The sequence below is a fragment of the Arachis stenosperma genome, chromosome 1 (genome assembly GCF_014773155.1).
Source record: "Arachis stenosperma cultivar V10309 chromosome 1, arast.V10309.gnm1.PFL2, whole genome shotgun sequence".
Classification (NCBI taxonomy): Eukaryota; Viridiplantae; Streptophyta; class Magnoliopsida; order Fabales; family Fabaceae; genus Arachis; species Arachis stenosperma.
Window position 1 is genome coordinate 84,346,357 of NC_080377.1, and position 24,269 is coordinate 84,370,625.

A 24,269-nucleotide genomic window follows, 5' to 3' on the forward strand; every position below is an offset into this window, starting at 1 on the left:
CACCAATTATCTTAGTTTATCCATTTTCTGTAAACCTAGGTTACTAGTTTACTATTTAAACAACTTTTACAGACTTATCTGGTACCTCATGACATTTTCAGATCTGAATTACATACTTTTGACGGCATGAGTCTCTAAACTCCATTGTTGGGGGTGAGGAGCTCTGCAGCATCTCGATGATTTAATACAATTCCTTTGTTTTCCATTCAAACACGCTTGTTCTTATCTAAGATGTTTATTCGCGCCTAACTGTGGAGAAGGTGATGATCCGTGACACTCATCACCTTCCTCAACCCATGAACGTGTGCCTGACAACCACCTCCGTTCTACATCAGATTGAATGAATATCTCTTAGATTCCCCAACAGAATCTTCGTGGTATAAGCCGGATTGATGGCAGCATTCATGAGAATCCGGAAAGTCTAAACCTTTTCTGTGGTATTCCGAGTAGGATTCCGGGATTGAATGACTGTGACGTGCTTCAAACTTTAACCTGCTGGGCGTTAGTGACAGACGCAAAAGAGGGATTCTATTCCAGTAGGAGCGGGAACCAACCGGTGATTGGCCGTACTGTGACAGAGTGCGTGCATTAGCTTTCACTGCGAGGATGGGAAGTAGCCACTGACAACGGTGACACCCTACATAGAGCTTGCCATGGAAGGAATCTGCGTGTGAGAAGAGGATCTCAAGGAAGAGTTGAAGATCAGAGAACAAAGCATCTCCAAAACTCCAACATATTCTCCATTACTGCACAACAAGTAACGCTAGTATTCTTTATTATTCCAATATATTCCATAATCCTTTATAAACAAATAACTCTATTGTTCAAGTAATCCAAACAATTTTGTGACATCCTGACTAAGATTAATAAAATAAATATTGATTGCTTCAAACCAATAATCTCTGTGGATTCGACCCTTACTCACGTAAGGTATTACTTGGACGACCCAGTACACTTGCTGGTTAGTTGAACGAAGTTGATCTTGGACCATATTCTATTATCATATTCTATAAAGAGATACAATTTCGTCCACCAAGTTTTTGGCGCCGTTGCCGGGGATTATTGAGTTTGGACAATTGAAGGCTTATTTTATTTCTTAGATTAGGAATAATTTATTTTTATTTTTATTCTTATTTTATTGTTATAGAGTCATTAAATCAATATTGATAGGATAGTTTCTTTTCAAAAATTTCTTTTCAAAATTTATTATTTTTCTTTTAATTAATTGCTAATTTTCGTGAGTTTAGTGTCTTGTTCTAAGTTTGGTGTTAATTGCATGTTTTATATTTTCTCTAAAATTTTCGTGTTTTTGCTCTTGGTTCTTCATTGATCTTCAAGTTGTTCTTGTTTATCTTTCTTGTTAGATCTTGAATTTTTCTTGTTTTGTGTCTTTTCTTGTTTCACTTTTGTTCTTTCTAAAGCATTAATTGGAATATTTAGAACAAGTGTTATATTTAATCCAATTGGGTTTACGCTTTGGAACCTTTTTTTTAAAAAACAAATTTTCTCCATTTAATCTTGTGCCAAACTTTAAGTTTGGTGTTTTCTTGTTAATTTTTCTTTATTTTTCGAAAACTTGTGTTGATTTTCTAAAAATTTTAAGTTTGGTGTTCTTTCTTGTGTTCTTGGTGTTCTTGTGAATCTTCAAAGTGTTCTTGAGTTTTTCTTGTGTCTTGATCTTAAAATTTTTAAGTTTGGTGTTCCTTGGTGTTTTCCCTCCAAAAATTTTCGAAAAATAAGGAGCATTAGATCTAAAAATTTTAAGTCTTGTGTCTTTTGTGTGTTTTTCTCTTTCATCATAAAATTCAAAATTCAAAAAAAATTTTATTTTCTAACTATTTTTAAAACTACTTTTTCGAAAATTTTACATTAAAAATTCAATTTTCAATTTCAAAATATTTCCACTTTCTTTTATTTATTTCGTTTTCATTTTATTTTAAAACAAAAAAAAAATTTATATATATATATATATATATTTTAACTCCTTTTATATATTGTTATTACTTATTCCATTTTTTTTTAAAATTAACCTATAAATTCTCAACTTGTATTCCATTATGGAAGTAAGTTTGAATGGACAGTCCAAGAGGACTCTGGGGTCATATGCCAACCCCACTACTGCTTCATATGGGAGTAGTATCTGTATACCCTCCATTGGAGTTAGTAGCTTTGAGCTGAATCCTCAGCTCATTATCATGGTGCAGCAAAACTGCCAGTACTCTGGTCTTCCACATGAAGAACCTACAGAGTTTCTGGCACAATTTCTGCAAATTGCTGAGACAGTACATGATAAGGAAGTGGATCAGGATGTCTACAGATTACTACTGTTTCCATTTGCTGTAAAAGATCAAGCTAAGAGGTGGTTAAATAACCAGCCTAAGAACAGCATAAAAACATGGAAACAGCTGTCAGAAAAATTCCTGAATCACTATTTCCCTCCCAAACGGATGACACAGCTAAGGCTAAACATCCAAGGCTTCAAACAAGGAGATAATGAATCCCTTTATGATGCTTGGGAAAGATACAGAGAGATGCTAAGAAAATGCCCCTCTGAAATGTTTTCAGAATGGGTGCAATTAGACATCTTCTACTATGGGCTTACAGAAAAAGCTCAGATTTCTCTAGACCACTCAGCTGGTGGATCTATACACATGAGAAAAACAATTGAAGAAGCTCAAGAGCTTATTGATACAGTTGCCAGAAATCAGCATATGTATCTAAGCAGTGAATCTTCCATGAAAGGAGAAGCTAAAACAGTAACTGCAGAACTCAGTCCGGTGGATCAGGCTAATGAATTTAATCAGCAATTAGACTTTCTAACTCAGCAGCTAGCCGAATTCAAGGAGATATTACAGGAAACAAGAATGGCAAACAGGAACATGGAAGTGCAATTAAAGCAAACAGAAAAACAACTGTCAAAACAAATAGCAGAAGAATGCCAAGCAGTTCAATTAAGAAGTGGGAAAACATTAAATACCTCACTTCAAAGCAGCAAGAAGCAAGGACATGAACGAATAGCTAATCAAAATCCCTCTGAGGACAAGCAGAGCCCAGAAAGGGATAAAGCTGGCGCTGAACGCCCAGACCATGCTGATTCCTGGCGTTCAACGCCAGAAACAAGCTTGAATCTGGCATTGAACGCCCAAAAGGAGCATGGTTCTGGCGTTCAAACGCCAGTAACAAGCAAGGAAGTGGCGTCTAACGCCACTCCAGCTCCTACCTCTGGCATTCAAATGCCAGTAGGGAATCAGTCACATACAAGTGCTGATAACAAGGCTTCCCAACCCACTTCTGTAGGTAATAAACCTGCAGCAACTAAGGTTGAGGAATACAGAGCCAAAATGCCTTATCCTCAAAAACTCCGCCAAGCGGAACAAGATAAGCAATTTGCCCGCTTTGCAGACTATCTCAGGACTCTTGAAATAAAGATTCCGTTTGCAGAAGCACTTGAGCAAATACCCTCTTATGCTAAGTTCATGAAAGAGATCTTAAGTCATAAGAAGGATTGGAGGGAGACTGAAAAGGTTTACCTCACTGAAGAATGCAGTGCAGTCATTCTAAAAAGCTTACCTGAGAAGCTTAAAGATCCTGGGAGCTTTATGATACCATGCACATTAGAAGGTAATTGCACCAAGCAAGCTTTATGTGACCTTGGGGCAAGTATCAACCTAATACCTGCATCTACTATCAGAAAGCTTGGTTTAGCTGAAGAAATTAAACCAACCAGGATATGTCTTCAACTTGCTGATGGCTCCATTAAATACCCATCAGGCGTGATTGAAGACATGATTGTCAAGGTTGGGCCATTTGCCTTTCCTACTGACTTTGTGGTGCTGGAAATGGAGGAGCACAAGAGTGCAACTCTCATTCTAGGAAGACCTTTCCTAGCAACTGGCCGAACCCTCATTGATGTCCAAAAAGGGGAAGTAACCTTGAGAGTCAATGAGGAGGAGTTCAAGTTGAATGTTGTTAAAGCCATGCAACATCCAGACACCCCAAATGACTGCATGAGTGTTGATCTTATTGATTCTCTAGTAAGAGAGGTCAATATGGCTGAGAGTCTCGAATCAGAGCTAGAGGACATCTTTAAAGATGTTCAGCCTGATTTGGAGGAATCAGAGAAGATAATAGAACCTCTGAAAATCCCTCAAGAAGAGGAGAAACCTCCAAAACCCGAGCTCAAACCATTGCCACCATCCCTGAAATATGCATTTCTGGGAGAAGGTGAAACCTTTCCTGTAATTATAAGCTCTACCTTAGAGCCACAGGAAGAGGAAGCACTAATTCAAGTGCTAAGGACGCACAAGACAGCTCTTGGGTGGTCCATTAGTGATCTTAAGGGCATTAGCCCAGCCAGATGCATGCACAAAATCTTGTTGGAGGATGACGCCAAGCCAGTGGTTCAACCACAAAGGCGGCTGAACCCAGCTATGAAAGAAGTGGTGCAAAAAGAGGTCACTAAATTACTAGAGGCTGGGATTATTTATCCTATTTCTGACAGCCCCTGGGTGAGCCCTGTTCAAGTTGTCCCTAAGAAGGGTGGCATGACAGTGGTTCAGAATGAAAAAAATGAACTGGTTCCTACAAGGACAGTTACAGGGTGGCGTATGTGCATTGATTACAGAAGACTCAATACAGCCACCAGAAAGGATCATTTTCCTTTACCATTCATAGACCAGATGTTAGAAAGATTAGCAGGTCATGAATACTACTGCTTCCTGGATGGATATTCAGGTTATAATCAAATTGCAGTAGATCCCCAGGATCAGGAGAAAACGGCCTTCACATGTCCATCTGGAGTATTTGCATACAGAAGGATGCCATTTGGCCTGTGCAATGCACCTGCAACCTTTCAGAGGTGCATGCTCTCAATTTTCTCTGATATGGTGGAAAAATTTCTGGAAGTCTTCATGGATGACTTTTCAGTATTTGGAGACTCATTCAGCTCCTGCCTTAACCATTTAGCACTTGTTCTGAAAAGATGCCAAGAGACTAACCTGGTTTTAAACTGGGAAAAATGTCACTTTATGGTGACTGAAGGAATTGTCCTTGGGCACAAAATTTCGAACAAGGGGATAGAGGTGGACCAAGCTAAGGTAGAAGTAATTGAAAAATTACCACCACCTGCTAATGTTAAGGCAATCAGAAGCTTTCTGGGGCATGCAGGGTTCTATAGGAGGTTTATAAAGGATTTTTCAAAAATCGCCAAACCTCTGAGCAACCTGCTAGCTGCAGACACGCCATTTATCTTTGATGAGGAGTGTCTGCAGGCATTTGAAACTCTGAAAGCTAAATTGGTTACAGCACCAATCATCTCTGCACCAGACTGGACATTACCATTTGAACTAATGTGTGATGCCAGTGACCATGCCATTGGTGCAGTGTTGGGGCAAAGGCATGACAAGCTTCTGCATGTCATTTACTATGCCAGCCGTGTGCTAAATGATGCACAGAAGAATTACACAACCACAGAAAAAGAGCTACTTGCAGTGGTTTACGCCATTGACAAATTCAGATCCTACTTAGTAGGATCAAAAGTGATTGTGTACACTGATCATGCTGCTCTTAAATATCTACTCACAAAGCAAGATTCAAAACCCAGACTCATCAGATGGGTGCTGCTTCTGCAAGAGTTTGATATAGAAATAAGAGACAGAAAAGGGACAGAAAATCAAGTAGCAGATCACCTGTCCCGAATAGAACCAGTGGAAGGGGCGTCCCTCCCTTTCACTGAAATTTCTGAAACCTTTCCGGATGAGCAATTACTAGCCGTCCAGGAAGTGCCATGGTTTGCAGACATTGCAAACTACAAGGCAGTGAGATTCATACCCAAGGAGTACAGTAAGGTGCAATCAAAGAAATTAATCACAGATGCAAAATACTATCTCTGGGATGAACCATATCTCTTTAAGAGATGTGCAGACGGAGTAATCCGTAGATGTGTGCCTAAGGAGGAAGCACAGAAGATCCTTTGGCATTGCCATGGATCACAGTATGGAGGACATTTTGGAAGTGAGCGAACAGCCACAAGGGTCCTCCAAAGTGGCTTCTACTGGCCCACTCTCTATAAAGATTCCCGAGCATTTGTGCTTAATTGTGACAGCTGCCAAAGATCAGGCAACCTACCTCACAGTTATGCCATGCCTCAACAAGGAATCTTGGAGATTGAGTTGTTTGACATATGGGGCATTGACTTCATGGGACCTTTCCCACCATCATACTCAAACACTTATATTCTGGTGGCAGTGGATTATGTATCCAAATGGGTGGAGGCTATTGCAACACCCACTAATGACACTAAAACAGTGTTGAAATTCCTCCAGAAACATATCTTCAGCAGATTTGGTATCCCTAGAGTGCTAATCAGTGATGGGGGCACCCATTTCTGTAATAAACAGCTTTATGCTGCTCTGGTACGTTATGGAGTCAACCACAGGGTAGCTACTCCATATCATCCACAAACTAATGGGCAAGCTGAAGTCTCAAATAGAGAACTCAAAAGAATCCTGGAACGGACTGTAATTAACCGTAGAAAGGATTGGGCAAGAAGTTTGGATGATGCTCTGTGGGCATACAGAACAGCATTTAAGACCCCTATAGGGACCTCTCCATACCAGCTTGTGTATGGAAAGGCATGTCACTTGCCAGTGGAACTGGAACACAAGGCCTACTGGGCAACCAGATTCCTGAACCTTGATGCCAAGTTAGCTGGAGAAAGACGATTGCTCCAGTTAAATGAGCTAGAGGAATTTAGACTCAATGCTTTCGAAAATGCAAAAATTTACAAAGAGAAAGCAAAAAGATGGCATGATAAGAAATTGTCATCCAGAGTCTTTGAGCCAGGACAGAAAGTTCTGTTATTTAATTCAAGGCTCAAATTATTCCCTGGGAAATTAAAATCCCGGTGGAGAGGTCCATATGTAATTACAAGCGTATCACCATATGGATACATAGAACTTCAGGATAGTGACTCTAACAAAAAGTTCATTGTTAATGGACAAAGAGTCAAACATTATCTTGAAGGCAATTTTGAGCAAGAATGCTCAAAACTGAGACTTGATTAAAACTCAGTAATAGTCCAGCTAATGACATTAAAGAAGCGCTTGCTGGGAGGCAACCCAGCCAATCACAAAATTTAATTTTATTCGTATTCATTAAATAATTGATTTTGTTTCAGGTATATGTCAAGTATCTTCAAAGGTGAAAAAGCAATTGGTTGAAGTCACAGAGTTACAGGGAAATTTGGAAGCTCACTGGCATGAAAAAGCCAGTAAGAAATACTTTGGGCGTCAAACGCCCAAAAGAAGCACCCACTGGGCGTTTAACGCCAGTGAGGGTTGCCATCTGGGCGTTAAACGCCAGAAAGGAGCATCTTCTGGGCGTTAAACGCCAGAAAGAAGCACCTTCTGGGCGTTTAACGCCAGTCTGCTAGCATCCTGGGCGTTCAGAAAAACGCCCAGTAACAAAGGACTTCCTGGCGTTCAACGCCAGAAAGAAGCACCAGATGGGCGTTGAACGCCCAGGAGAAGCAACATTTGGGCGTTAAACGCCCAAACCATGCAACAGTTGGGCGTTTAACGCCAGGATGGTGGGGAGGAGGTAAAATTCGTCTCTCTTTACAAATTTTCTATTTTTTTTTTTTATGTTTCAATTCATGTTTTCTTGCATAAACATATTTCAAATAATCATCCCTCAAATCAAATTAGTGTTCTAAAAATCCTAATTTTTAAAATCCCTTTTTCAAAAATATTACATGTATCTTAATCCATAAAAACAAATTAATTTTCAATCCAATCAAACTCTTTTAAGTTTGCTTTCAAAACTCAATTATCTTTTTAAAATCTTTTTCAAATCTTTTTTAACTCATCATATCTTTTGATTTCGAAATTGCCTTTCCCTCCATTCCTCTTCTATCCTTTATTTTGCTTGAGGACAAGCAAACCTCTAAGTTTGGTGTGATTTGCCATGATCATTGAGCTAAAACTCATCAAGATCATGGCACCTAAGAGAACAGGAAGAGCAAGGATGTGAACTTAAGGGAGCTGAAGCGTCAGAAATTAATTCTTGAAGGCACCCCACAGACTAGAGGAACATCCACTTCCCAAAATATAGGTTGTTAAGTTCTAATTCCAGCTTTAACTCTGTGATAGTATTATTTTAGAAATCTACCTTAGGAGATATATAGTAGTAGTAGTAATTAATATGTCTATTTTGATTTTATTTCCAATTAAGCTATAAGTTATTTTTCTCATCATCATCAGGCATAAATAAAGTAGTAGAATTTTTTTAGAATAAAGAAGTAATCTATATTTATGAGTTCTTAGTAATAAAGACTATAATTAATTATATGTGGTGGCAATACTTTTTGTTCTCTGAATGAATGCTTGAACAGTGCATAAATTGTACCTTGAATTTGATGAATATTGGCTCCTGAAAGGATGAGGAACACGAAAAATATTATTGATGATCTGAAAAATCATGAAATTGATTCTTGAAGCAAGAAAAAGCAGTTCAAAAAAAAATATTTACAATCAAAAGGAATAAAAGCCAAGCAGCCCTTAAAACCAAAAGGCAAGGGTAAAAAGGATCCAAGGCTTTGAGCATCAATGGAGAGGAGGGCCCAAGGAAATAAAATCCAGGCCTAAGCGGCTAAACCAAGCTGTCCCTAACCATGTGCTTGTGGCATGAAGGTCCAAGTGAAAAGCTTGAGACTGAGTGGTTAAAGTCGTGATCCAAAGCAAAAGAGTGTGCTTAAGAGCTCTGGACACCACTGACTGGGGACTCTAGCAAAGCTGAGTCATAATCTGAAAGGTTCACCCAGTTATGCGTCTGTGGCATTTATGTATCCGGTGGTAATACTGGAAAACAAAGTGCTTAGGGCCACAGCCAAGACTCATAAAATAACTGTGTTCAAGAATCAACATACTACACTAGGAGAGTCAATAATACTATCTGAATTCTGAGTTCCTAAGGATGCCAATTATCCTGAAAATTTAAAGATACAGGGGGATGCCAAAACTGTTCAGAAACAAAAAGCTACAAGCCCCGCTCATCTAATAAGAATATGAGCTTCATTTAAAACTCTAAAATATTATTACTTCTTTATTTCTGTTAAAACCTATTTTATTTATCTAGTTGCTTGAGGACAAGCAACAGTTTAAGTTTGGTGTTGTGATGAGCGGATATTTTGTACGCTTTTTGGGGGTAATTTCATGTAGATTTTAGCATGTTTTAATGAGTTTTTAGTTAAATATTATTAGTTTTTAAGCAAAAATCATATTTCTGGACTTTACTATGAGTGTGTGTATTTTTCTGTGATTTCAGGTATTTTCTGGCTGAAATTGAGGGAGTTGGGCAAAAATCTGACTTAGGCTGAAAAAGGACTGCTGATGCTGTTGGATCCTGACCTCCCTGCACTCGAAATGGATTTTCTGGAGCTACAGGAGTCCAATTGGCGCGCTCTCAACGGCGTTGGAAAGTAGACATCCAGGGCTTTCCAGCAATATATAATAGTCCATACTTTGCGCGAAGATTGACGACGTAACCTGGCGTTGAACGCCAAGTACACGCTGCTGTCTGGAGTTAAACGCCAGAAAAACGTCATGATCCGGAGTTGAACGCCCAAAACACGTCAAAACTTGGAGTTTGACGCCAAGAAAGGCCTCCACACGTGGAAAACATTAGTCTCAGCCCCAGCACACACCAAGTGGGCCCCAGAAGTGGATTTCTGCACCAATTATCTTAGTTTATCCATTTTCTGTAAACCTAGGTTACTAGTTTACTATTTAAACAACTTTTACAGACTTATCTGGTACCTCATGACATTTTCAGATCTGAATTACATACTTTTGACGGCATGAGTCTCTAAACTCCATTGTTGGGGGTGAGGAGCTCTGCAGCGTCTCGATGATTTAATACAATTCCTTTGTTTTCCATTCAAACACGCTTGTTCTTATCTAAGATGTTTATTCGCGCCTAACTGTGGAGAAGGTGATGATCCGTGACACTCATCACCTTCCTCAACCCATGAACGTGTGCCTGACAACCACCTCCGTTCTACATCAGATTGAATGAATATCTCTTAGATTCCCCAACAGAATCTTCGTGGTATAAGCCGGATTGATGGCAGCATTCATGAGAATCCGGAAAGTCTAAACCTTGTCTGTGGTATTCCGAGTAGGATTCCGGGATTGAATGACTGTGACGTGCTTCAAACTTTAACCTGCTGGGCGTTAGTGACAGACGCAAAAGAGGGATTCTATTCCAGTAGGAGCGGGAACCAACCGGTGATTGGCCGTACTGTGACAGAGTGCGTGCATTAGCTTTCACTGCGAGGATGGGAAGTAGCCACTGACAACGGTGACACCCTACATAGAGCTTGCCATGGAAGGAATCTGCGTGTGAGAAGAGGATCTCAAGGAAGAGTTGAAGATCAGAGAACAAAGCATCTCCAAAACTCCAACATATTCTCCATTACTGCACAACAAGTAACGCTAGTATTCTTTATTATTCCAATATATTCCATAATCCTTTATAAACAAATAACTCTATTGTTCAAGTAATCCAAACAATTTTGTGACATCCTGACTAAGATTAATAAAATAAATATTGATTGCTTCAAACCAATAATCTCTGTGGATTCGACCCTTACTCACGTAAGGTATTACTTGGATGACCCAGTACACTTGCTGGTTAGTTGAACGAAGTTGATCTTGGACCATATTCTATTATCATATTCTATAAAGAGATACAATTTCGTCCACCAAGCTCCTAACCTTAACAATGAAGGATTGGTTGCTCATGGTTCAGAGAAGAAAAATAAGGGTCTGGTAACAATCTTGTGCCTGTCTAAATGTACAGAGTTTCTATTTATTACTAATCCTAATAGGTTTAAAATAAAAAATTAAAAATAATATCTTTTCCTAAAAGATAAGATTTGAATTTAAATTCGAATTAATTAACAGATCTTCAGTTGATGGGTGGGGACCACTTGATTTGTCCATTCTGCAGCTTCTAATCTGTGTTTTCTGGGCTGGAAACTGGGTCAAAAATAGCCCAGAAATCGTAACCAGCGTTTTCTGTATTATTGCAGATCGTGCATGTGACGCATCCGCGTTGTCCATGCGCTCGCGTCATTTGTGCAGATTCTAGTCCACGCGTTCACGTCAGGCACGCGATCGCGTCATTGCAATTTCTCCATTCCGCGCGGTCGCGTGAGCCATGCGTCCGCGTCGGTCTTCGCTGGTCATCCCTTTGGTTTCTTCTTTTTCTCTGCAGAAACTTCATCAAATCCATCCGAATGCTACCTAAAATGAATAAAATTGCACAAAACTCAAAATAGCATGCATAGTGGCTAAAATATAATTAATTCTAAATTAAACTCAACAATTTAGATGCAAATTCACTAGGAAAAGATATATAAGATGCTCACGCATCACTCCACACCTTAATCTATGGTGTGTAGAAACTCCACCGTTGAAAATACATAAGTGATGAAGGTCCAGGCATGGCCGAATGGCCAGCCCCATGTCTAAGGAAAAATGTTCCAAAGATGATCTAAGGATAATCCCAAGATGTCAAAATCCAAAGATGTCTAATACAATAGTAAAAGGTCCTATTTATACTAGACTAGTTACTAGAGTTTATAGAAATAAGTAAATGATGCATTGAAGCTTTCATGTGTAGAGACTTCTCTTGGAGTTAAACACCAGTTTGCAGCCTGTTATGGGCGTTTAACTCTAGCTTGTAACTTGTTTCTGGCGTTTAACGCCAGAATAGGACAAGAAGTTGGCGTTTAAACACCAGTTTGCGTCATCAAAACTCGAGGAAAGTATAGACTATTATATATTGCTAGAAAGCCCTGGATGTCTACTTTCCAACGCATATGAGATCGCGCCATTTGGGTTTCTGTAGCTCCAAAAATTTAAAGTAAAATTTAGATTAATTAAGGATAAAATGGTAAATTTGGGCACAAAGTGAAATATAAAATAATTAATTAACTAATAAAGGATAAAAAGGTATTTTAGAAAAAGTATGAGGATAAAATGGTAAACTAATAATATTAAAGGTAAAAGCATCGTTAAAAGCTTAAAGAAGATAAGAAAAGAGAGAAAAGTACAAAATTGACAAAATTGAAAATATAAAAGGAACCGTGGAAAAAGTGGTATAATGTGACACAAGACTCAAAAATTTAAAGAGCAGAGACCGAGCACAAGTCTTCTGATGGAAGTCCACTCTACCAGGCAGCCTTTAACACCTTGGGTTTACAGTTTCCTTTTTCGCGGCACATCTCAATAAACTTTATTCCTGAGAGACTTCTCTGCCATTCTATTTAAACAAGACTTATGCCCGGTCTTTTCTCTTTAAATATTTTTAGCCTTATCTCACATTTTACCATTTTGCCTTCGATTCTTTTTATATTTCCAATTTTATCCTTTTTTATTTTTCTCTCTTTTCTTGTCTTCTTTAAGCTTTTAGCAATGCTGTTACTCCTAATATTATTACTTTACTATTTTACCCTCATATTTTTCTAAAATACCCTTTTATCCTTTATTAAATTAATTAATTATTTTATATTTTACTTTATGTCCAAAATTATTATTTTAACCCTAATTAATCTAAATTTTACCTTAGCTTTATTTAGTATCAAAACTTTACCAAATTAATCCTAGAATTCTTCTATGACTAAACCATCCTTAATAATTTTTATAAATATCAATTTTATCCCCAATTACCTAAAAGACTATTTTATCCTTTATTATTTTATTTACTTGTTTAGTTATCATATGTTAGACTTTTACTCCTAACTTTTACTAAAAAAATTTTAGGCTCAAAACTTTATTTTTATTATAATTGACCCAATCAAGTTATATAATTACTATTGTACCTTTAAAACTATTCAATTCAAAATTTTAATGATATCTTATTTAAATTACATTTTTAGGCTTCTTTTCAGTCAAAAATGACCATAACACCCTTGTCAATTTTATACACTTATTCTATAGGATTAAAATCAGTTTTCTAACTTCTTTTTAACCCTATAACACATCATTTTTCAAGTGCTTAGTGGCTGAAATTTCCAGAGGTACAGTATTTTGCGTTTTACCCACTTTTAATAACTTTTAAGGCTTGAAAGTTAAATTTCAAATGCTCTAAATTTTTTCAGCTGTTTCATACAATTTTCAAAGGCAAATACACTTTATATTTCACTTAAATAATAAGCCAAACATAGAAATACATCACTAGATTTTTAAAATTAAAAATTAAATATAAAATCACCACAAAGAAACTTATATGAACATTGAAACAAGCATAAACATATTCTATCTAACCATAACCCTTACCTCTTGTATAATTCAGTCCTTAGACCTCTCAAATACCAGAAAACACTCAAGAAAAGGCAAGAACACAACTAATGGTGGTATAATTTTTTTCTTGGCCGAAAGTGTAACAAAAAGTGTTGAATTTCAACCACTTTGAGCATGAATTTTTTTTAGCTCTTTAGGCGTGCTCTATATGTGCTTCAAGAGAAATTTTCTAGACATGGAAGAGAGAAAGAATCTACCTTAGTTAGTGCTGGAAAAATTGAAAAGAATAGAGAATGAACAAGAGCTTACCTTGCTTAATTTTCGGTAAAAATGCAAGAATTGGTAAAAACAGGCAAGGAATTGTGTTTGTATGGTTTGGATTCTTGAGAAACACTTCAAGAACAATGAAAGAGCAGTTAGAATAAGGGTTGGAAACACAAAGAAGTAGTGTAGAAAGTCCTCCTCTTTCTCTCTCTAAAACACGGATAAAAACTCATCAAAATGCATCAAATGCTTTGTCAAATTTTTGCGCGAGTGTTCCTTAAATAAAATTCTAAAATTGGAGATAATTAATTGTGGTAAAAGGGTTGAAATTTTTTCAGAGAAGAACGGGCTCAGATTTAGAGAGAATGGGCATGATTTCGATGAAACATAGTCAATCATATAATAACGTGCTTATTCGTAGTTAACCGCACTTAATTTCACGGGTTTAAAATCCCTGTTGAGAGGTATAAATAGCAGAGATAATATCGGCTATATGATTGAAAGAGAGGGACGAATTGCTTGGGAAGCAAGCAAGAGAATTTGGGATCTCTAGGAGGTGTTCGTAGAATACTAGTCAGAAATTTGCTTTGGATTCTTTTTTACCGCGTGGTAAAATAATTAGTGACTCAAATTTATTCTTGAAGGAATAAATCAAGAATGAATGACTCATATTATTCTTGGGATACAATTATCAAAGTGGAAATTATTTTTATTACTGGTCTCGATGTTTTTGGGGCGTTGACTTTTTTCTAGTGCGTGCAAAGTCGTCACTAATAATAAATTCTGACTCAAAAGTCCTTAGTGAGGAATAATGAACCAATGGGAAGTGAGTATTTATTTTTACTAGTCAAATTTAATTTAGGGAGAGTAATTACTAGGGGTGGGCAAAAAAATCTACATTTTGCATTTTAAATCACATCCAAACCAAACCATTTAAAAAAATCAGTTTTAAATAAAGAAAATCCAAACCAAATTGGATCTTTTTTATAATTTGGTTTTCAAATCCAAACCATTTAAACAATTTTAAATCCAATCCAAATCCATATCCAAATTAAAATCCAAAATAAAAAAGCCCTAATCTAAGACTGAATCGTGAATCCAGTCCACAATCCAGTTTCACACACAACCATGTCTGTGTCCGTGTCGGTCTTCTCTCTTCGGCTCTTCCCTCTTGCCTCTTGGACTCCGCCGCAGCTAGCACCAGAGCTGGCACCATGTTGGCTCTTCCCTCTAGTGTTCACATGTCGTTTGATCATGGTCTACTTGTCCAAAATCTTACTGCTCAGTGATGCGTGAGCATCTTTCTTATATTTTCCTAGTGAATTTGCACTTAAATTATTGAGTTTAATCAAGAATTAATTATCTTTTAGCCACTATGGATACTACTTTGAGTCTTGTGTAATTTTGTTTATTTTAGGTAGTATTCAGCTGGATTTGATGGAGTTTCTGCAGTACAAGAATTAAAGGAGAAAACCAGCAAGGAGCGACGCATACACGTACTTGATGCGTGCGCGTGATTTGGAGCTTTCCATGGCGACGCGTGCACGTGACTGACACGTATGCATGATTTGAAGATTTGCACGGCGACACGTGCGCGTACTTAACGCGAACGCGTGACACGCAAAGAAGACCATCGACGCGTACGCGTGACATGCGCCACATGCAGAAAATGCAGAAAACGCTGGGGGCAACTTTTGGGGTACTTTTGACCCTGTTTTCAGCCCAGAAAGCACAGATTAGAGGCCACATAGTGAAGGAATCAAGTGGTCCCCATCCATCAATTGAAGACTTGCGGATTACTATAATTAATTCTGATTTAAATTCAAATTTGATTTTAAAAATAGGAAAAGATATTATTTTAATTTTAGATTTTTAATTAATTAGGATTAGTTATAAAAAGGAGAAACTTTTCTTCTATGAGGGGATTCCAACTCAGCCCAATTTTACCCAAATCCTTATTTTTCTCTCTGAACCATGAGCAACTAAACCTCCATTGTTAAGGTTAGGAGCTCTGTCTATTATATGGATTAATACTATCATTTTTCTATTTTAATTCATGTTTTGATTTATATTTCAATAATTATTTTCATTCTTTATTTTATGAATTTGGGTGGAATGGAAGTATGACCTATGTTCTAATTGAGTTCTTGTATAACTTGGAAAATCTCTTTACTTGAACAACAGCTTGAAAACATATTATTCTGAATTTCTAATTGTTTGTATTTAACGGGATAAGTGACATATAATCCCCTTATTTTTGGATAATTAGGATTCTTGTGGCATATAAACTGGAATTTGATCATCACCCTCTAATTGGAATTAACTGACTGTTCGGTTGTCGGATGCCGGACAAGTCGGGTGATCAATGATGGGTGTGGCAACGCGTCGACCTGGGAAGTGTTGGGCCAGAATCTGCCGAGTAGCCGAGCTCTCGTCACGGGAGGAGATGGGAAAAAGGGGGGGTGCCACCTGCAAAGACACTCAGACGCTCAAGTCAGTTGGTGTGCAGGTGGGAGATGTGACAGGTGTAAAGGTGACATACCTTAGGGGAAGGGCAGGTCCTTCCCTATTTATATCGTGTCAGAGGTGGGCCCCGCAAGGACAGGCCCATCTTCCTCGAAACTTCCTCATAGCTGCAGCGAGGAGCTGGCAGGAACGCGTGTCCGGGTCACGCGGTAAGACGCATGTGCCCGACCGCTCGGGTCGGGTACTCATCGGGTCGGCCCAACCCGGGGCAGGTTGGGCCAGGCCATTACAGTGCCCCCACGCGCCGCTAATCGACCGTTTAGGTCGTTGGAGGCGAGTTATTTCTCCTTTCGTCGTCGTGAATTCGTTCGTCCGTGTGGGGGAAGCACTGCTCGTATCCATTCGCGATTCGGGGCGTTCTTTTGTCGCCTCGTTTCTCGCGAGAGGCATTAAATGCTCATTAAGGGTCGAAAAAAACCCACGCGTGCAAAGACTGTTCTGCCCCCAGCCTTTCGCGCTTCCACAAAGCGGTTTTAAATAGTTTACGTTTTGTTTTCCTTCTACTTGCCTTTCTGATCACACTGCCCATTCCTTCTTCCTACATTTTCACTATCAGAAGTTGTTTTCATCGTTGCGCTTTCGCTTTTATCCGAACTTCCTCGATCACCCAGGTAACCATCCTTTTTTGCTTCAATGGTAGCTTGCATGTCTGTTTATGCTTGTTGTGGGCATCTTTTCTGTGTTTGTTTTTGTTGTTCATGGATGCATTTTCTTTGCGTTTTATTTTTACCATCTGTGGTGTGTCATGGGGGTTTTGCGCCATTGTTCTGGCCTTGGTTTTGTTTAGTCCCCCTTGTGGTCATGGCACGTGGGGTTTCTTTAGGTTTTCCCTGGCTTCCGACCTCACGGACTAACCGCACGATGCCCCCACTGTAGGTATGCCTCGTGTTGTTAGCCGAGCGTCTAGCTCCGCCGCGGGTTACGACCCGTATGCGTGGGTGGTTTCCGACCTCAAGAACTCTCCCAATCAGATGGGTGAGGAGGAGCTCACGGAATTTCGCCAGGCCGAGTACCTCTGTGGGGGTACCGACGAGGAGGCGAACTATGACGTATACGTCCCTGCCCCTCACGAACGGCTTTATGAGATTAACTTTAATGCCCCACGGGTTCCCGATTGAATCTGGTTCTACAAGGCCATGTTCACTCAGGTAGGGATTCGCATTCCCCTTTCCTCCTTCCAGATGGACCTCCTGAACCGAATTTCGGTGGCTCCGTCTCAATTACATCCGAACAGCTGGGCTTCCGTTCGCTGTTTCGAGATGGTGTGTGAGTACTTGGAGTTGCCGACCTCTGTCGACGTCTTCCTCTTTTTCTTTAGTCTAACAAACCCTTCGAAGGAGGGGAAACACAAGAAAGGTTTCATGTCCTTTCGGTCCGCCCAAGGCCGGAGGATCTTCGGTTTGTTCGAGGACTCCTACCACGGATTCAAGGACAAGTATTTTAAGGTCCGCCCGGTCAAGGGTCGTCACCCCTTTTGGTTGTCTCTGGAAAAGCAGCGCTTCATCCCGACGTATTGGAGCTTCGGGGCGGGGTCTAATCCTTTTATCAAAGTCTCTTATAACAAGATGTCGGCCGTGGACCGGCGGGTGGCCGACATCTTGTGGGCGGTTCTCGGGAGGAACAATGTGAATCCACACCTCCTTATGGGTAATCGGGAGGCCGCTCGAGATTATATCCGTGAGTTTCTTTTGTCGTGTCGTCGTCTGCTTAAATGTTCCGTTGTTGCTTTTACTAATTCGTTTCTTAACTTGTTGTTTGCAGTGGGACTTTCTGCCGAGGTGACCGGCATGGATAACCTGTTCGAAACTTTCCTTAAGGACGACGCGGGTGAGGAGACTGGAGGACAGGAGGCGACGGCTCCTCCAGAAGCTCCTCCGGAAGTGCATCCTCCCGAGGTTGAGACGTCTGCGAAGGTCGCCACTCCGACTTTCGCAACCCCGATTCCTTCAGAGGTTCCCGTTCCCGGGCACTCGTCTTCATCTCGTCGTGAGGAGGAGGAGGAGTTGTCCATCATCCCTACTCCCAAGAGGCAGAGGTCACAGTCTAGTCCCGAGGGGGTCTTAACTGTCATGGAAAGGAACTTCGATGCTGGGACGTTCATAGATACCCAGCTGCTTCCGGGTACGGAGGACCACTTTCATGGTGCCGACCTCTCGGGGCAGGCTCGGTGGATGTACCGTACCCTCCTTCGCGGCGCGGCCATAGCCCGAAAGGCTGAAGCTGAGCTTTCTGGTATGGCCTCGCTTCGTCGGAAGCTTGATTCTGCCGTTGATGCCAACAACAAGTACAAAACCCAGGTTAAAACACTTCAGGATCGGTTAGTTGAAGCGGGGAGTAAGCTCGACGCTGCTCAGAAAAAGGCTACTTCGGCAGAGGAGAAATTGAAGACTGCCGATGCCTCTGTGTCCCGCTTGATGGAGCAGGAGATGACTTTGAAAAACCAATTGAGTGCCGCGCAAGGTCGGGTGTCCGCTCTGGAGAAAGAGCGGGACGAAGCGATGGCGACCGCTAAGGCTGCTCGGGAGGAGGCCGAGTTGTTCAAGCGGAAACACAAGGAGGTCAGGGAGCAAGGGAAGAACGCAATTTTCACGACCGAAGATGCCCTCAAAGCTCAAGTGAAAATTATTGCTCCGGACTTCGATGTGTCGGCAATTGGTGTTTTCAAGACCATCAAGGATGGGAAAGTCGTTGATATGCCGAAGAAATAATGTTTGTACTATTGAACTCTTCTTTTGTTGAACCTTGTACTTACGACTTTTAGCGCCCGTTCTGGGTTTATGGGATCGTTTACCCATCTGTTTAATTTCTAGTTTTACTTGCTGTCGTTTCGTTTCCGTTTACTCGCGTTCGCCGTTTGTGGCGTTCTTTTTTGTTAAGGTCGTTTATCGCGTTTTTGACCTGAGGGGCTCCCGGGGTGATCAGTCCCGGGGCCGTGTACCCTTGTTTTCATAGTGGTCGCTTGAAAAGTTAATAATAACATAGGCAAAAATTCGCTCAAAAGGTTAGCAATAACACAGGCAAAAATGGCATGTGAAAATCGAGCAAGTTTAATCATTATAATCAAGGACGTCGGAGCACTATTACAGAAATGGCTTAGGAATAAAACCTTCTCAAGTTATCCGCATTCCATGTCCTCGGGACCTCTTTGCCGCTGAGTTTTTCTAGCTTGTATGCTCCTCTTCCGATTACCTCTTTGATTCGGTATGGTCCTTCCCAGTTTGCCGCCAGCTTGCCTTCCCCAAGGGTGGGCGGGCCGATGTCGTTACGCCTCAAAATGAGGTCGTTCTCTTCGAACTTTCTTTTGTGCGCTTTGGCATTATAACGTAAGGCCATTCTTTGTTTTAATGCCGCTTCGGCCAGGTGGGCCATTTCCCTGGTTTCCTCTATCAGGTCCTTTTCGACAGTTTCCTCTACTCCCTTCAGGAGTAGTCGTGGGCTCGGTTCCCCGATCTCCACTGGTATCACTGCATCTGTCCCGTACGTTAGTCGGAAGGGTGTTTCCTTAGTGGAGGACTGCTCTGTTGTTCGGTTGGACCATAGGACTGAGGCGAGCTCGTCGGCCCAAGCGCCTTTTTTGCTGTCCAACCGTTTCTTAAGACCTAACAAGATGATTTTATTTGCGGATTCGACCTGGCCGTTTGTCTGTGGATGTTCCACCGAGGAGAATCTCTGCTTTATGCCCAGGCCGGTGAGGAATTCTGTGAATTTCTTGTCGGTGAACTGTGTCCCATTGTCCGAGATGATGACTTCCGGGATGCCGAACCGCGTTATGACTTGTCTCCACAAGAATTTCCTACAATTGGACGAGGATATACTGGCCAGCGGTTCGGCTTCTATCCATTTCGTGTAGTAGTCAATAGCGACTATAAGGTATTTGACTTGCCCCGGGCCTACGGAAAAGGGTCCTAAGAGGTCGACTCCCCATTGGGAGAACGGTCGGGAGGACGTTAGCAAATTCCATGGAGTCGGTCATCATTGATGGCCAATAATATCCGGCTCGGATTAACTTCCTCGCTAGGGCCTTGCCTCCTATGTGGTGGCCGCAACACCCCTCATGGACTTCCCTAAGGACGTAATCCGTCTGGTCGGGGTGCAAACACTTCAGCAGGGGGTGGTTGAACCCTTTTCTGAACAGCTGTCCCTGGATGATGGCATATCTGGCAGCTTCCCTTCTTAGCTTCTTGGCGTCTTTTTCGTTGTCGGGGAGCTTGCCGTTTTCTAAGAAGTCGGTGATGGGGTCCAGCCAGGAGGGGTTTAGCTTTGAGAGGTGTAGTGTGACTGCCGGCTCTTTCATCTTCCCTTGGATGAGAGATCGGTTGCCCTCTCCTGGTTTAGTGCTGGCCAACTTCGACAAGAGATTTGCCCGTGTGTTCCTTTCTCTTGGAACGTGCTGGATCGTGACTTCTTCAAACTTCCGGCTCAAGTCCCTGACTTTTTCCAGGTATTTCTGCAGCCGGGAGTCCCTAGCTTGGTAGCTCCTGTTCACTTGGGAAGTGACGATCTGCGAGTCGCTGCATATCTCTAACCTCGTTGCCCCAACTTCTGTCGCCAAGGCCAGTCCTCCTATAAGGGCTTCATATTCTGCTTGGTTATTTGAGACGGGGAACTCGAACTTAATTGACTGTTCATACACGACCCCGGCTGGGCTCTCCAGGATGATCCCGGCGCCCCCGAACGCTTGGTTGGAGGCTCCGTTAACATGGAGCTTCCACCGTGTGGTCGTGTCTTCGGCCGGATCCCCCGCTACTTCTACCAAAAAATCCGCCATCGCCTGCGCCTTGATGGCTTGCCGGGGTTCGTATCGTATGTCGTATTGGGAGAGTTCAATGGACCAGGTCATCATTCTTCCCGCCAAGTCGGGTTTTTGGAGCACTTGTCGGATCCCTTGGTCTGTTCTTACGACAATCTGGTGACTTTGGAAGTATTGCTTTAACCTCCGCGAAGAGGTCAGGAGTGCCAGAGCTAGCTTTTCCAATTTGTTATACCTCAATTCTGCCCCTTGTAGGGCCCTGCTGACAAAGTAGACTGGTTGCTGCTTCCTCCCTTCTTCTAACACCAAGACTGCGGCCAAAGCTTCTCCTGTTATAGCGAGATAAAGGTACAACGGTTCCCCATCTTTTGGCTTCCCGAGGACCGGGGGTGCCGCCAGAATTTCCTTAAAGTGCTGAAAGGCTTCCTCGCATGCGGGTGTCCATTCGAACGCTATTCCTTTCTTCATGAGGCTGAAGAACGGCAGGGCCTTTGTTGCCGATGCTCCGAGAAACCGTGACAGCGAGGCCAGCCGTCCCGCTAACCTTTGGACGTCCTTTATATCGCCCGGGCTCTTCATCTGGAGTATGGCTTGGCACTTCTCCGGGTTGGCTTCCACCCCTCTCTGGGTTATCATGAATCCAAGGAATTTCCCTGCTTCCATGGCGAAAGCACACTTGAGGGGGTTCAGCCTCATGCCATATCGCCGGAGGGACGCAAAGACACTTGCCAGATCGTTTAAGAGATCGTCAGGTCGTGTCGTCTTCGCAAGGATGTCGTCCACGTAGACTTCAACTGTCTTCCCTATGAGGTCATGGAATATCCTATTCATCAGCCTCTGGTACGTTGCCCCCGCATTTTTTAGGCCGAATGGCATCACCTTATAGCAGTATGTTCCCCCTGGCGTTATGAACGCCGTCTTGTCTTCGTCAGGACGGTGCATCGGTATCTGATTGTAACCGGAGTAGGCGTCCATAAAGCTCAGATACCGATATCCCGCCGCGGCATCGACGAGTGCGTCTATGTTAGGGAGGGGGAAGCAATCCTTCGGACAAGCTTTGTTGAGGTCAGAGTAATCTACGCACATTCTCCACTTGCCGTTGTGCTTTTTCACCAGGACTACGTTCGAGAGCCATGTCGAGTAGTCTACTTCTCGTATAAAGCCTGCCTCGAGGAGGCTGGTCGTCTGCTTGGCCACCTCCTCTGCCCTTTCTGCCGACATTTTCCTCCTACGTTGGGCTACTGGACGCGCTTCCGCCTTGATGGCTAGATGATGCGACATGACTCTTGGGTCTATGCCCGGCAGGTCGGCCGGTGTCCAGGCGAACAAGTCTCTGTTGGCTCTTATCATTTCGACCAAGGGCTCCTTTAGCTCGCGTTGACGAATGTGAATCTATCCTCTTCGTCGCCGAACCTGAACTTCTCTAGATCTCCTTCTGGTTCCGGCCTGGGCCTGTCGTCTACCCTGGCATCTAGGTCGACCAGGAACACGCCGGATGCCTCTTTGGACTTCTTTCTTAAGGAGAGGCTGGCATTGTCGCAAGCGACCGCCGTCTCGATATCTCCTCTTACGGATCCTATAGATCCGTCATCGGTAACAAACTTCATAACTAGCAGCTTTGTATTGATTACGGCCTCGAAGTCGTTGATCGTCTTCCTTCCCAAGATGATGTTATAGGCAGTCGAGTCTCGGAGGATCACGAACTCGGCCATCGCCGACCTTCGACCCTGGGATTGTCCCAACGAGATTGGCAAGGATATCACTCCGTCCGGCTTAATGAAATGATCCCCTAGCCCTATGACCCCGTGTTGGTGAGTCGTCAGATCGGCGTCTTTGAGCCCTAGCGCGTCAAATACATTGCGGAACATGATGTTCGAGTCCGCCTCTGTATCAACGAGGATGCGTTTGACGAGGCCGGTTCCCACCCGGGCCGTGATGACCATGGGTGGGTTTTCCGGGGAGTCGTCGAACCATTGGTCTTCCGGGCCGAAGGAGATGAGCGGAGGCTTCTCAGAGCTTTGCATCGATGAGGAGGAAATCGACAGTATCTTTGTATCTTTCTTGTGTGCGGATCTGGATCTGGGTGCAGCGTTTTTGGCCGTCACTACGTTTATTACAGTGAGGCCGTGATCTCCGCCTTCTGGCTCTGGCCGTCGCTTGGCCGAACGGGTTTTGCCTTCCTCATCTTCGTCGCGATAACGTCTCCTTGGCTCCCTGATAAGGTGGGAGAATGCTGCTAGTTTGCCTTCTCTTATCGCTTGTTCGAGTGCGTCCTTTAGGTCAAAACAGTCCTGCGTCAGGTGACCGTAACCTTTGTGGTAGTCGCAATAGAGGTTTTTGTTCCCTCCGGTGCGGTCCTTGAGCGGTCGGGCCTTCGGCAGGATTCCTTTCTCTGCTATTTGTTGGTACACTTCCACGATGGGGAGCGTGAGGGGGGTGTAGTTGGTGAATTTCCCGACTCGGGGGAATGTCCTCGGCGTCTTGTTTGGCACCTCTTCCCTGGTTCGCTCCTTTGGCCTGTCCCCGTTCCCGTGCTGCGGTGGTTGATTGTAGCCGGACTGCCGTTTGTTGGCAGCCACAACTCGGCTGACTTCCTCATCGTTTATGTACTCTTTGGCTACCGTCTGGATCTCGTGCATCGTCCAAACCGGCTTCGTGGTAAGGTGTTTTCGGAAGTTCTCGTTGAGGAGGCCGTTCGTTAAGCAAAGGCTGGCCACCGAATCGGTCAAGCCGTCGATTTCAAGGCATTCGTCGTTGAAACGATCTAGGTACCTCCTTGTCGGCTCTCCCTGTCTCTGGGTAACCCCCAGAAGGTTGATCGGGTGTTTTGCCTTCGCTATTCGTGTTGTAAATTGGGCCAGGAACGCGCGGCTCATGTCCGAGAAGCTGTAGATGGACCCCTGTGGAAGGCCGTTAAACCACCTGATCGCGGGTCCCGCTAAGGTTACCGGGAAGGCGCGACATCTTACCTCGTCCCCTACCCCCTCCAGATTCATCCTGGCCTCGAAGGCCGTGATGTGTTCTAGAGGGTCTTGGGTTCCGTCGTACCTCATGTCCGTTGGTTTGTCGAAGTGTTTCGGCAACCGGACTTTGAGGATAGATCGGTGGAATGGGGTGGCGCCCATTATCACGGGTTGTCGTGTTCTCCCGTCCTCGTCTTCGCGATCACGTGCAGCTCGGCGAGTTGACCTTCCCCTGGAATAGATGATCGTGTCGTTTCGCCTTCTCGGGATGGGTGATTCTTCGCGCGTGCTCTCCGCTTCCGTTCGGGACGCGGGAGTACGCCGCGGACGGCTTCGGTGGGAGTCTTCTTCTTCTCTCTCGGGGGATGGGGTGTAGCTGGGATCGGTGGTTCGTCCGTCCCGCTCCCGATTGGCCAACTGTCGTTCTAGGTTCTGGACCCTATGGCGTAGCTCCTGCAT

The 24,269-nt window shown here is 42.8% G+C and overlaps 2 protein-coding genes across 2 annotated transcripts; both read right to left on the bottom strand.

The window, feature by feature from the left end:
* Window positions 1–19,190: 19,190 nt before the first annotated feature.
* LOC130981714 (uncharacterized) lies at window positions 19,191–22,197 on the bottom strand. The gene is made up of 3 exons (XM_057905365.1): window positions 21,807–22,197; window positions 19,992–21,650; window positions 19,191–19,930 (listed from the first exon to the last, which is right to left on the bottom strand). The coding sequence occupies exons 1-3, from the start codon at window positions 22,195–22,197 to the stop codon at window positions 19,191–19,193; spliced, it is 2,790 nt and encodes a 929-aa protein (XP_057761348.1).
* Window positions 22,198–22,214: 17 nt separating this feature from the next.
* LOC130981723 (uncharacterized) lies at window positions 22,215–24,269 on the bottom strand. Its single transcript, XM_057905376.1, has one exon. It carries the CDS (start codon window positions 24,267–24,269, stop codon window positions 22,215–22,217), a length of 2,055 nt encoding a protein of 684 aa, XP_057761359.1.